This window comes from Monoraphidium neglectum (genome assembly GCF_000611645.1).
Source record: "Monoraphidium neglectum strain SAG 48.87 unplaced genomic scaffold scaffold00761, whole genome shotgun sequence".
In the NCBI taxonomy this organism is placed as follows: Eukaryota; Viridiplantae; Chlorophyta; class Chlorophyceae; order Sphaeropleales; family Selenastraceae; genus Monoraphidium; species Monoraphidium neglectum.
The window spans coordinates 9,163-22,238 of record NW_014012867.1 but is presented as its reverse complement, the minus strand read 5'-3'; the positions used below and the strand labels follow the sequence as shown (position 1 = coordinate 22,238).

Below are 13,076 nucleotides of genomic sequence, written 5' to 3'. Positions count from 1 at the left end.
GGCCGCGACACATTGAAGATTTCCTTGCGCGTTCACGCTGAAAATGTTTCAGCTTGATGACAGCCCGGCAGACGCATGCTGAGGCTGGACGGTTCTGGCGTGCACGCGGTCCGCCGCCGCGGCGCTTGGATGGAGATCAGCGCATACGCAGGCGCTGCCGAGGGCCAGTCATGCTGCACGGGGGCGGCGATCGAGGCTGCACGTATGTGCACGCAAGGACGGCGTATCAAATGCCGTCAGTCTGCCCTCACACCTGTCGCGGATGATGTTGATGGTGTGTATGCCCCTGGCCTTGCACAGCTGGATGACGTGCTGAGGTCAGCAGGTGGGGGGGGCGCCAAGGGGAGCCCGCGGGGAGGGGTTGGCCAGCTCATGGTGGCGTCTTGCTAAGATAGTCAAAGGAGGGTGGCCTGATGCCCCGCAGCTTGAGAACCGGGCTGCAAGTACGGCCCGCGGATACAACGCCCAGCCCCGGGGCCGCAGGCGCCCCTGGCGCGGGTCGACGGCCCAGGGCCACGCCGCATTGCGCCCACGCGCGCGCGCGCTCGCATGCGATGGGGCTGCGGGTCGGCGGCGCGGGGGACGTGCACCTGGCCGACGGCGCTGGTGGCGCCATTCTGCACGACCACGTCCCCCGCCTTGAGCTCCACAAAGTGCTCCAGCATGCACACCGCGGTCGGCGGGCTGGCGGGGCGCAGGCGCGGCGCCGGGCAGGGGTGGTGGGGCGCAGGGGTGGCGGGCTGTGGGCACGAGCAGCGGCTGTGAGGGTGCTGCGGCCGTGGGTACGGTTGGAGCCCCCAAGGATGCGGCGGCCAGCTGACAGGCGCGCAGCGGGCCGCCTGACGCCAGCACAACTGCCTCCGGCTGCACACGAGCCTGCCGGTCCGGCTGGCCCCGCAGCCCGGGCTCACTTGATGCACAGAGTGGCCGCGGCGTCGTCAGGCAGACCCTCTGGCACCGCGTGCCACCCCTCGGCCTCGAACACGCCGCTGCTGCGCCACGTGCCGACCGCGGGCAGCAGCGGCACGACGCGGTCCCCCGGGCGCAGGGTCGAGACCTGCGGCAGGGACGCGAGCGGGCGGGCGCCGGGGTGGGGTGGTGCGCGAGGGCGGAAGAGCGGCTGTGGCTGCGCCCCTCAGGTGCTGCCGGCGGGCCGCGGCCAGCTGGCGAGTGTGGTGTGTCGTGACACCGGCCGCTGCGGCATCCCGTCTGCCTGATAGAATGGCTGGTGCAATAAAATGGCTGCTGCAGCGCACGGGCGTTACGGTGGGTGCCAGCCTGGCCATCTCACGCTTCAGAGGCCCCTCGCCACCCAAGCTTTGCTGTCGTCGGCGGCTTTGTGAGACGGATTGGTGCTCACTGCCACAACAGGCACGCACACGCACGCGCACACACACGCGCGCGCGCACGCACAAACACACACACACACACACACACACACACACACACACACGCGTGCACACACACACACACATTTTCACACACACATTTTCACACACACACTCCCGCACACCTCTGCGCCTGCCGCCTCGACCCTCATGACACCCTCGTGGCCGGGCACGCCTGGCAGCAGCGGCTTCAGAGGGTACTTGCCCTGCACTGTGTTGATGTCGGAGGGGTTGATGGGCGCCTGGCGGCGGGGTGGGGGATTGGCGGCGGATGTGTGAGTAGGCTGGGAGCGCGGCGATGTGTGTGTGTGTGTGGGGGGGGGGGACCTCTAAACCCACATGGGGGGCAGGGATGACAGATTGGCAGAAATTAACGACGCATCTGCCCGAGCCACACCGTCGCATGTGAGCGCTGGTGGCTGCTATGCTGTGAGATGAGGGTTGTACTACGGTTTGCTTTTTGTATCTGCCGGCCTCCGCATGCTCTTACCAGGGCCGGCGGCAAGGTCCGCCAGTGGCTGCCCGCCAGGGGGGGGGGGGCCGGGGGCACGAGGGCCATGCATCCACCCTCATCTCACCGCAATGAGCTGCAGGCGGACTTGTTTGGGCCCCAACGGCGCCGCGCCGGACGCATCATCTTGCTGCAGCTGCAGCACATCCTCCGGCTCCCCGTGTGCCGCAAAAGTGAGTGCAGACGCCATGCGCGGTGCCGCTGAGTGCGCGCGTGCAGCTCGCACTGCACGGGGAGCGGCGAGAAGCGGCACCCGGACAGCGGCCCTCAGCAGCATGCCCCCGTAGCACGTTGAGGAGCAGCAACGTGCTGAGCGCTCGACCGCTGCGATGAATGCGATGATGGATTGCGATCTGTGTATTCGGGGCTTGAATGAGAGGTCTGACAATGAGGAACACGCGTTTTGATGTAACTTTTTGCATATACACACTAATAACTCCGGCACATCGGCTGACGATCATGACCACACTACGCGAGTCACCAGTGACGTCAGCAAGGCACAAAATGGGCCCGATGCACTGTCAGGACCATCCTCCGGGCCCATCGCCGCGAGGGGTGACCTACGTTGCAGATGATGTGTGGTGCAAGTCCCGGTGGAAAGGTTACAGGCAGGGATACCCCACTCGCTTTGTGCAAGTTGCTCTGTTGCTTGCCGCACACTTTTTCCTGCAAATCCCCGGTGAGACGGTGACAGGCGACTACGATTTCAAGGCAGTTGAGGTATGATTTAAATTGCAAGACGTTGTCTGGCCATCTTATCACGTCACCAGCAATGGCCCAGACGCTTTGTGCACTTTGTTGCTTGCCGCACCCGCCGTATGCGGTGTCTCGGGCGCCAAACAGCCCCTCAACACACCACCTAGTAAACGTGCAGGCAACCTCAGCACCAGGGCCAGGGGTGCGGGATTCCTGCACAGCTGGCCCTGACTGATGCGTGCTGTCCCCGCCGTGTCACAGTGTACACAATACCACTTGAAAACGCTTGGATGGTCGGTCTTGACGCCATACTATTGCTGGCAGCAGCGCCCGGGCTGCACTCTCCACTCTTATCCATAACCATGTCGGCCTCTCTTTCTGACACCAACATCCTGTCAGCTTTGTCTCTGCAGCTGCAATGTTGCACGCACCTCCGTGGAGCTATACGTGCCTGGGCGGGCACAGCCACAAAGAATAATGCATGTTTGCAGTGCACAAATCAGGAGGAGATGAGATGGCCTTCAGCTGGCGATTTGACAGCGCCCTAGTGCTTTGAGTCGGAACGTGCGAGCGGGTTTTGACTAGAAGATGCTGTGCCAAACTGACGTCATGACAACGGCCGGCCGGGCGTGTGCAATGCAACACACAGGCCATGCTCGGTAAAAGGACCGTGCCAGGACAGTGCTCCTGCCATACTTTGAGCCAGGCCTGCCTTCCGACATGTCTTTAGTTACTTGGGAGGCGGCGTGTCGGCCGCGCGCACTGCGTGCACCACTGCAACGCCTTGATCCCTGTGGTTGGTCAACACATGTCCAGTCAGCACTCATGCTTGATGCTAATGGGCATAGCATGCATACAAACGGCAAAAGATTGTGCCAATTCATCTTCAGCGCCATAACAACTTATTGAACAGACCCCATCACCCTTGCGAGCACTTCCAAAACCTCGTGGTCGCGCGGCATTGGCGCCCGCGCTGCTGCCGCTGACAGACGGTGCCTCGTCAATGATCATTCGTATCTCTTCAATCAGCACGCCTGACAACTAACGAGTTATCCGCGCTTCGCGATCGTGTTGAACGTGGGCCTTTGAGACAGAGTCCTGCTTGGACTGGTGCGAAGCGTGTCGCGATGGCCCTCATGCACAAGCTGGCCCGCGGTGTGGTCACCAACAGACTAGTGGCAGCCCGTACGCCCGTGGTGCCGCGGTCGGCCAACCTTGATCTGGCCCGGAATGTTGCTGCGAAGGCGAGTGGCGGCCCCTAGTGTCGCATTGTGGCGCGCTTCGTGATGTGCTCTGATGCCGACGTTGCATTCTGGCCAAGGGTGGTGAAGGGGCTCATCTGGGGCCTTGTTGCACCGTCGCCGCTTTGCTGGGGTTGCGCTGCCGCTGCTGGCCTCAATCAGCAGCGCTTCGATCAACATGGAGGCCGCAAGCATTCACGAAGCATGACAACCAATGATTGCGCGAGACAGGCCTCGCTCTGCTGTGCGCTTTCCGCCGGGGTTCTGTGACATCAGCGCAGTCGCCGCCTGTTGAAACCCTGCGGCAACCGCCAAGCCTCGAGGCACCCCCACATCCGTTTCCCCCGCGCGGTTCAACCTTCTCAACTTTGGGCTCCCATGGGCCTGGCTGCTCCTCCCGTCAACACAAGCAGCAGCCTTTCCAGCCCCCGCATGCCTCAAACCCTCCCCAACCCCACACTGTGCTCAGCCTGCCCCCTCCCTCCGCCACCCCCGCAGGCCAGCAGCGCCAAGTTCTTCGTGGGCGGCAACTGGAAGTGCAACGGCACCCACGCCAGCGTGGAGAAGCTCGTGGCCGACCTCAACGCCGGCGAGGTGCCCTCGGACATCGACATCGTCGTCGCGCCGCCCTTCATCTACATCGACTGGGTCCGCGCCAACATCAAAAGCGCCTACGAGGTCGCGGCCCAGAACTGCTGGACCAAGCCCGACGGCGCGTTCACGGGCGAGATCAGCGCGGAGATGATCAAGGACGCGATGGTCCCCTGGGTCATCACGGGCCACTCGGAGCGCCGCCTGCTGCTGGGGGAGTCCAACCGCACCGTCGGCCTCAAGACGGGCCACGCCCTGGAGGTCGGCCTGTCGGTGATTGCCTGCATCGGGGAGACCCTGGAGCAGCGCAACAGCGGCCACCTCTACGACACGATCGACATCCAGCTGCAGGCGCTCTTCGAGAACGTGCAGGACTGGGGCAGGGTCGTGCTCGCGTACGAGCCCGTGTGGGCGATCGGCACCGGCGTCGTCGCGTCGCCGGCGCAGGCGCAGGAGGTGCACGCGTACGTGCGCAAGGTGCTGACTGACCGCCTGGGCAAGTCGCGCGCGGAGAGCATCCGCATCATCTACGGCGGCAGCGTGACGGACGCCAACTGCGGGGAGCTGGCCACCCAGGAGGACATCGATGGGTTCCTTGTGGGCGGCGCGTCGCTCAAGGCGCCGTCGTTCATCAACATCTGCAACGCGCGTGGCGCTGCCGCGGCCGCCGCCAACTGAGCGCGCGCGCGCGGGGGCACGGCGGCGGCCGGGCGGCGCTAGAGTGCGCGGCGCGTGCGCTGGGCTTGTGCGGGACTGGGCTTGTGCGGGACTTAGGCGGAGGCGGGGCGGGTTTGCGCTGGGAGGCTGTTTGAGCTCGTGCAGGATTGCGCTTGCGCGCTCCAGGCTGCCAGGACTGCCGACTCGCCGCAGCACGGGCACCTGGATGCCGCACTGCTGTGGCATGTATAGGCAGCCCGGCAGCCCTTGACGCTCCCACCGTGCATTTGGCGCTCGTCGAGGCGTTCCTGCCGCTTGGTTTATGGGTGGCTGAAGATGTGTGCATTTCCAATCTTGTGTTTTTTAAGCATGCATCACTTCTGTGCGGCGGCATATCATCAGCGCACCCGCCACACCGCTTACAAGCGCATTCATCGTGTGTTGTGTGTTGTGTTCTGTGAACATTCTTGGGCGCCGGCCTAGTAATTGCTGCTCATAACAGCTCTGCACGTGCAGAATTCCTCAATCCTGCGGACACATGTGGGGTGAGCTGGTACTGCTACTGCTGGAGCCAGGGCGCGCACAGAAGCAACCAGGCGGACGGGCTGACACAAGCGCTAGACAAGCCAGATATATCAAAAAGGCATGCGGCAGGAAAGCTGTACACAGAGCAGCGTGTGCCGGTACGTATCATGGTGCAGGGCGTTCTAGTACTTCATCGGGCATCTCCTGTTCCATGCCCAACCACAGCGGTTGACGGCGTGAATGACACGGCACATGTACTTCACCAAGCTGACAACGCCCACAGTGACCTTAAACATTTAAGCTGTACGATAAACGAGCTCCTGCAAGCTTTCCTGCACCTTGTAGATACAGATAGTGTCCTGGCCCCTGTGATCTGGAACCCCCTTACAACTATCTTGCCGTGACTGGTTGTGCTCAATTGAATGTTGGCACAGTGAGGCAAGACGGGGCTGCAGCGCACCGGCAACCCATGGCGTCCAGCAGACCTCCTTGGCGAGAGCCCTCTCAGCTATGCTGCGTTCTGCCACCAGTCGTGACTATCGTCATGGCTGGGGCTCCTGCCGGTCATGTGGCGAGTGTGGCGGGCGTGGCACTCTGTGGGCCCGCTCTCCTGCCCCTGGCTGAGGACGTCGCTCGGGTGGTCGCCTTTCAACAAGGCGGGGTGTGTCTCTTGGATGCCAACATTGCCACGGACCCCGCCGGGGCGCTCAGGTGGGCGTTCTGGGAAGGCGATTGTACCCGTCAAGACGGCTGGCGCGTGCGTTTGATCCAGTGTATCGCCTATCGAGGAGATTTCTTTGTTTAGATGTGCCCATCACGCCACAACTGCCAGGTTCGACCTGCCGCTCGCTTGCGTTCAGCCCGGCGTCGTGAGCCTCCATGTGTATCCTGCGGGGCTCGGGCACGCCAATGCACTGCACACGGCGCAGCTGCTGGCGTTCCCTACGGATGCAGCGTCAGAGGTTGCCGACTTGTTTGCCAGGATGACGAGGGAGGTGGCACGCTTCTTCCAGGCAGCCGGCGCCGCAAACCCCGCTCAGTCTGCGGTTTGGAGCGACGTCCCCAGCGTGAGCGCGATCGCGGCCAGCTGCGATGCTGGCAGGGCTGTTGGCACAGCATACGCACCTGTCCCCGCAGTCGATCCCGCAGCCTGCTATGCCTACGAGCACTTCTTCCTACCTTTCGTCACAGCCTGGCGGGCGCTCGCGTGCGGCAGCAGCCCCGCCCGCCCTCGCGAAGGGGGCGGCGGCGGCGGCCCGCTGCTGTCCGCCGCCGCGGTGGGCCGCGGCACGCCGGGGCCCTCGCTGCCTGAGCCGCAGCTCCTGGAGACTTACCAGCGAGTGCTGGATTACTGCCTGGACCATGAGCTGTTCTCGTGCGCCGTGCTGCTCATGAACCTCCAGCCCACCCTCGCGCACGCCGCGCTTGGCGCGGGCGCGGGCGAGCCGCGCGGCTGCCCGGCTGGGGTGCTGGCCGCGCTCGGGCGCGCCGCGCGGCAGGGCGGGAGAGGCAGCGGCGGCGGCGGCAGTCTGAGGGGCAGCAGCAGCGACGAGTCGGATGATGACGGCGATGCCCTGCTGCGCAAGCTGTGCCAGCGCCAGCACGCGCGCCAGGTGGCCGCGGCCGCGGCGTGCTCATCAGGGGATCGGCGGCCGCTGCCGCCGAAGCAGGAGCCAGGGCAGCAGTGGCGGCAACAGCAACAACAACAGCCGCTGCGGACGGCAGACGCGCACGGGGCTTCTGCCCAGGGCGACTGGGCGCGTGAGTCCTGGTCGGCAAGCGAGCCCCTGTCATTGGCCGCGTGCTTGCAGCAGCAGCAGCAGCAGCAGCAGCAGCAGCAGCAGCAGCAGCAGCGGCACCAGCAGCCGCAGCACCAGCCTGAGCTGGAGCAGCGCCGGCTGCTAGAGGCGGAGCTTGAGCGCCTGGACATGCTGTTCACAGGGGAGCTCACGCTCACAAGGGTGCGCGGCCGCCCTGGGCAGGGCACGCCTGCGGCCGGAGGCCTCTCTTCTGCGCGGCCTGTTCTGGGCGCGCCGGGCGCAAGCAGGGAGCAGCGGCAGCCGGCGGCGGCACGAAAGCTGGTGGCGCAGCAGCCCTGGCGGCGGCGCCCCGCTGCGGGCATGGCAGCTGCTTCCGCAGCTTCTTCGGGCTCCGCCACGGCGTCCCAAGCGAGCAAAGCGAGCGGCAAGCTCGCCGACCCGCACGAGCATGCCGGCCGCTTCGCACCCGTTGTGCCGCCGCCGCCGCGGCCGCAGCCCCCTGTGGCGGCCGGCGAGGCTCTCGCTCGCCGCGCGTCTGCCACGGCCGCCGCGCCGGCGACGGCGCCGCTGCGGCGCGACACGTGCGCGCTGCTGCGCGCGACGCTGTCCGGCTTTGCAGCGCCGCACGCGGAGGCGCTCTACGTTGTTTTTAAGAGCCACCACTCCAGCATGCTGGACATGACAGCCCTGCTCTACAGCACCCTCACCTGGCTAGCCACCGCGCTGCGCAGCGCCACCGCGCCGGCCGAGGCGGCCGTTCTGGTGATGTACTTGGCCGTCTTCATCGTACCCTACGCCGTCATGCTCCTCAACCGCCCGCTGTTCCTGCGGCGCCGCGAGCAGCTGCTTGTCGCGGGCCGGATCGGGGGGACGGTGTGGACGGGCGCGGCGAGCCTGCTCCTGCGCGCGGTGCTCCCGACGGCGTGGCTGGTTGCCTCGACGAAGCCGATGGTCGTGTTCGTCTCGCACGCCGTCATCCTGCCCGCGAGCCAGCAGCTGCGGCTGAGGCACGCGCTGGTGGCCGAGGCCGCGCACCTCTTCGGCGACTTTGGGCTGCTGAGCAACGGGATGCCGGCCTGCGAGGCGTTTGCATGCAGCTTGTGCATGCGGCTGGCGGCGGTGCTGGTGACGGTCCTCCTGGAGGTGCGCTCGCGCCACGTGTTCCTGGAGCAATACCAAGGCGTGCTGCGCGGCATGGCCGCGCCCGCGTCGGTCCCAGCGCCGGCCGCGCTCGCGGGCACCCCAGGCGTGCGCGTGGCGCCGCGGCGCGGCGCGCCTGGCTGCGCCCACAAGTTGGAGTAGGCAGTGCGGCGGGGCCGGCGCGGCGCGGCGCGGCAGCGCGGCGCGGCGCTGCGCTGCCTTCCAGTTGGAGGGCCTGGGTTGCGGTGCACCTGAATCATGCTGTTTCGTGGACAGCCACCATTGCGCATGGGAAACAAGAACAACGCCGATACTAGGGTTCAGCGCTTGACTTCCATCCATCCATACACCCTGCACATCTGCACACTGCACATTTCTGCCCTCAGAGTGCTTTTTTGACCAGCCGGTGTGTTGCAGGTGGGGTCGACTCGTGGGCCCCGCCTTGCGACGCATGCCATGCTGCTCAGCTGCTGTGGCGTGCCCACCACCGGTTTTCCTGCTGCGCCCAGTGTTGCTTTCAGGCAAAGCCAACCGCCCATCCTCCGCTGCATCCTGCAACCTTCGATCCCTGTCCCGCTTGCTGTGCGCTCACCCTCTCCGCTGCCCCCTGCTCGGGAGTGAACACCGTGTGCGCTGAATCACGACACCCACATTGCCCCGGCGCCTCAACACACTGTCAATTACTCGTCTGCACACGCGCTCTGCCGCACGTCTTCCGGGACACCCCCGAAGGGCCTTCGTTGGCAGCTAGCCCCTCGTTATTACGTGACCTCTGGTCTAAAATGTGGAGGTCGGAGGTTGGTTTTCCTTCTTGCCATTCGGTGTCAGTCGGCAGCTGCACCAAGCACACTCCCCGCGCAGTAGCATGTGCCGCACCTGCCGGCTGGCCATGTCCAGGATTGCGCCGGCTCTCTGCAGGCCCGCTGGTGCAGGCTTTGGCTGGTGGGCATCAAACAAGCCGGCACATCTGCTTGCTTACAACCAACAAGCGTGGGGCAGGCGAAGGGGACGACAGCAATTTGTCCGGAGTTCCTGCCTGCGTGCTGCTTTGGGCGCTCCTATAATGGGGGGGTGGACGCAGCAGGCATCCCTGCTGACGTCCTGTCGACGCATTGCTGGTGCGCACCATTTGCTGCTTTAGCGATCATGTTTGGTGTAAATGATTGTCCTGTGGCACGTTGCTGTGCGGATGCAATTGTCTTGCACACAAGAGCCAGGTCCTTGCTGCCCAAAGGGGCCAAAGGGGTGGTGAGATTGCTGTGACGCCGATAGTGACACTGTCAAACACAGGCAAGGTATTAGCAACGCAGCAGTGCTTGCCGAGTAAGCAAAATCCCGCGTGACCATCATTGCATACTGTATACTGCTGTTTGCATCAGCGCTTAGATCGCCTTCGACGATCTTCGGGAGATTCAGACGCTTGCCAACGGCGTGCGGCAGCACTGAAACAACTCCAATTTTGCTGACGATACCGTAGCATGAAATCGGCCATGACGGAATCAGGAGAAGGAGGACCTGGGACAGCCCCGATCCCCATTCCAAGCGAGGGCGGTGGGGCGCAGCGGCGCACAAGCGCGGACGAGGCCGCGCAGCGGCTCTCCTACATCAGCGGCCCCCACGTTATCACCGTGCAGTCCTTCCGTTCTGCAAGAGCCGCCCCTCAGGCACCGCTGGATGCTGCCGATGGCGCCGGCCCGCCGGGCATGCCGCCGCGGCGAGTCACCACTGGGTTCGCCCCGGTCGGCGGCGATGCGGGCACTGCCGCAGCCGCCCGCGGCGCTGCAGCTACAGCCGCAGTGGCGGTCTCGACGCCGGCTGCGGAACCGAGTCGTGCCTCAGACTTGGAAGCCCCCCTGCTGCCGCCGTCGCAGTCAGCCGCCGCAGCTGCGGCCCAGAAGCGGCTGCGGCGGCAGATAGACTTTGCACAGGGCCTCTCCTGGGGTGAGGCGCGCCTGGGGCGCGACAGCATGAGGCTGGGCGCGCGCCACACCAGGACTTGTTTGCCCCAACAAGTCCTGCAGGAGCCGAGCCCCCGGCATGGGGACGCGGCCAGGGCTGCTTGCGTGGCGCTCGCGCACTGCGAACGAGCGCGACGCTACAGTACAATAGCAAGCGCTCCAGCAGCAAACATTCGCACTTTTGTGCAATCACGTATCTCATACACACACGCGCACTTGCGCGGGCGCCCTCTTCTGTAGTGGTCAACGTGGCGCTTCTGATTTCCAAGATCTACGCGTGGCGCTTGAGCGGCTCCAAGGCCGTCATGGCCAGCGCGGCTGACTCAGCAGTCGACCTGGTCAGCCAGGTCGTCATTAGGTGAGTCTGGAGGGGGGATTAGCACACATGATTGTGGAGGTGGGATGAGGGTCTGGTGGGTGGTGAGGGACGCATCAAAGGGGTGGGATGTGAGAGCAGGGGCAATAGCTGACGGCAGAGGGGCGCTGGAGGGCGGCCAGGCAGAGCCTGGTGGTTTGTGCTTGCTGCGCGGCTGCCGTGCATCTGCCTCAATCATGGGCGTGATGGTTTGAACGTGTTTGTTGTTGGCGCAGCCACGCGTGCACCAGCAACACCCACCTCAGCCGCTGGCAATGGTCAAACCGCGTCCAAAGCTCCACCCCAGCCGGCGTGGCGCTGCCGAGCTTCCCATGCCACACAAAACCACCGCCTGACCCCGCCCCACGCGGCCGCCGCCGCCGCGGCCCCGCCAGCTACACCGAGTGGCAGATGAACCGCGCGGACCCTCTGTTCCCTGTGGGCCAGGCGCGCCTTGAGGCGCTGGGCGTGCTGGCCTGCGCCTGCATCATGGCTGTCGCATCCTTCCAGGCGCGCAGGGGCGGGGCGCGCCGCGGCGGCGGCCGCACGGGTGCCGCCCGGGCCCGCGCATCACCTTTCGAGGGTTGCAGCGCCTGTGGGGTGCAAGCAGACCGCTGCCCGCGTCCCGCTGGGTCCGTCCTGCTCCCCCTGGAGCCGCGTTTTCAAGGGGCTGTCGCCGCGCGTGCTTGCGCCTGTCTCCCGGTCCCATCCCGTGCGCACCCCCACCTCAGGTGGTGGCCGAGTCGGTGGCGGCGACGTACCGCGGACTGGCCCACGGTGAGTCAAGGGTGTCTGCACGTGGGCGATGGCGCACCGTGTGTGTTTGGAGTGTTATTTAGGAGGGGGCGCGAGGGGGCAGGGAGAGGCAGGGCCTCCGTGCACAGGGCGGCCTGCGCCCCCGCCTTCGACTGTCCCGTCGTCTGCCGATCGGTGCAGGAGAGATCCCGGTCCTTGATCTGGGGCTGGTGATGTACGTGGTGCTGGGCAGCGCGACAGCCGCAAAGCTGGTGAGTGAGGGCGGCCCTGCCTGCCTTGGGTATGGGGTAGCTATTCGTGGGTTGACTGCTTTTGTGATGGTGTATGCTGAATGTGAGCCGCATGTGAGCCGCATGTGAGGCGTTCCACAGGAGAATGGCTGCGAAAGCATGCAACTGCCGCTGATGCCCCTCACGGCATCGCAACTCAAGTCCCTCCCATCCCCCATTCCTCCGACGCTGTGCACTCAAGATTTTGCACTTGCGCTCACACACACATGCGCACACACACACACACGCACGCACGCACGCACGCACGCACGCACACACACACACACACACACACACAAACACAAACACACACATAGAGAATTCACCACACCGCCCCAACAACGCCGCCCCTCCCGCCCACCAGGTCTGCCTCGTGGTCTGCAACGCGCTCAAGTCCAAGTCGGACTCCATGGTGGCGCTGGCGGAGGACCACCTGAATGACATCATGTCAAACCTCGCGGCGCTCGCGGGCGCGGCGGCGACTACGCTCGTGGTCGGCGGCTGGTGGATCGACCCTGTCGTGTAAGCCCCTGATCCTGCGTACGCGGCGCGGCGCTGGGGGGCCCCGTTGTATAAGGGACACCCGACTGTTCCCATTCCAAGAGCGGACCGAGGGTGGTAACTGCCAGCGTGCTTGTATGATGCATGTCTGTTGTAGCTGGCTTCCCCCCCTGCCTCGGAGCTGCGCCACTGAGGTGGCGCCACCCCACTGCATCAGCCCATCATCCTCTGTGTGCCCCCGTGCCGCCTCCCTCCTTTGTGTCTGTGCGCCTCCCAGGGCCATGGCCATCTCTGTCTGGATCTGCTGGCGCTGGTTCAACATTGCAAGAATGCAGGTGCGCGCGGGTGCACTGCCACGCGTGGTCAGGGGCCGGGACACAGCAAGGCAGCCTCAGATGGGGCGGCCCATGTGCCTGTGATGCACAGAAGGCTATGATCATGCTGGGTGCGCACGGCCGGCGCACGGCGCCCCACCCTCATCTCCTCAGAACCACCGAAACACCCCCCTTATCTAATCCCCTCGACTTGCTTCCCTTCGCTTGTCTCCCCAGCCCCTTCTGAAGACCCCCAATGCCACCTCCACAACTCAATATCTAAAACCCAACCCCATCTTATCCCTGCGCCCCGTCGAATTCCACGCCCAGACGCTTCCCTGCTGGAACCATTCCTTTCCCCCCAAAAGCCTGAGCACCACCACCTCGGCCCCTCACCCCCACGGCCCCTCCCCC

At 65.1% G+C, this 13,076-nt stretch overlaps 4 protein-coding genes across 4 annotated transcripts in view; 3 read left to right on the top strand and 1 right to left on the bottom strand.

Annotated features, from left to right (window-relative positions):
• Positions 1 to 247: 247 nt before the first annotated feature.
• MNEG_5196 (trans-2-enoyl-CoA reductase) lies at positions 248 to 2,089 on the bottom strand (the record flags this gene model as incomplete). The annotated part of the gene is made up of 5 exons (XM_014046334.1): positions 248 to 253; positions 591 to 684; positions 912 to 1,057; positions 1,514 to 1,630; positions 1,967 to 2,089. 5 exons carry the CDS (start codon positions 2,087 to 2,089, stop codon positions 248 to 250), a joined length of 486 nt encoding a protein of 161 aa, XP_013901788.1.
• Positions 2,090 to 4,214: 2,125 nt separating this feature from the next.
• MNEG_5195 (triosephosphate isomerase (TIM)) lies at positions 4,215 to 5,105 on the top strand (the record flags this gene model as incomplete). The annotated part of the gene is made up of 2 exons (XM_014046333.1): positions 4,215 to 4,235; positions 4,335 to 5,105. 2 exons carry the CDS (start codon positions 4,215 to 4,217, stop codon positions 5,103 to 5,105), a joined length of 792 nt encoding a protein of 263 aa, XP_013901787.1.
• Positions 5,106 to 6,592: 1,487 nt separating this feature from the next.
• MNEG_5194 (hypothetical protein) lies at positions 6,593 to 8,671 on the top strand (the record flags this gene model as incomplete). Its single annotated transcript, XM_014046332.1, has 1 exon — positions 6,593 to 8,671. The coding sequence occupies one exon, from the start codon at positions 6,593 to 6,595 to the stop codon at positions 8,669 to 8,671; it is 2,079 nt and encodes a 692-aa protein (XP_013901786.1).
• Positions 8,672 to 11,233: 2,562 nt separating this feature from the next.
• MNEG_5193 (hypothetical protein) overlaps positions 11,234 to 13,076 on the top strand; it is a gene marked incomplete at both ends in the record, with an annotated part of 2,987 nt that continues 1,144 nt past the window's right edge. The window contains 5 exons of the mRNA XM_014046331.1: positions 11,234 to 11,317; positions 11,554 to 11,599; positions 11,759 to 11,829; positions 12,212 to 12,369; positions 12,626 to 12,683. Of these exons, the coding sequence (XP_013901785.1) occupies positions 11,234 to 11,317; positions 11,554 to 11,599; positions 11,759 to 11,829; positions 12,212 to 12,369; positions 12,626 to 12,683 (417 nt within the window). The remainder of the gene's footprint in view (positions 11,318 to 11,553; positions 11,600 to 11,758; positions 11,830 to 12,211; positions 12,370 to 12,625; positions 12,684 to 13,076) is intronic.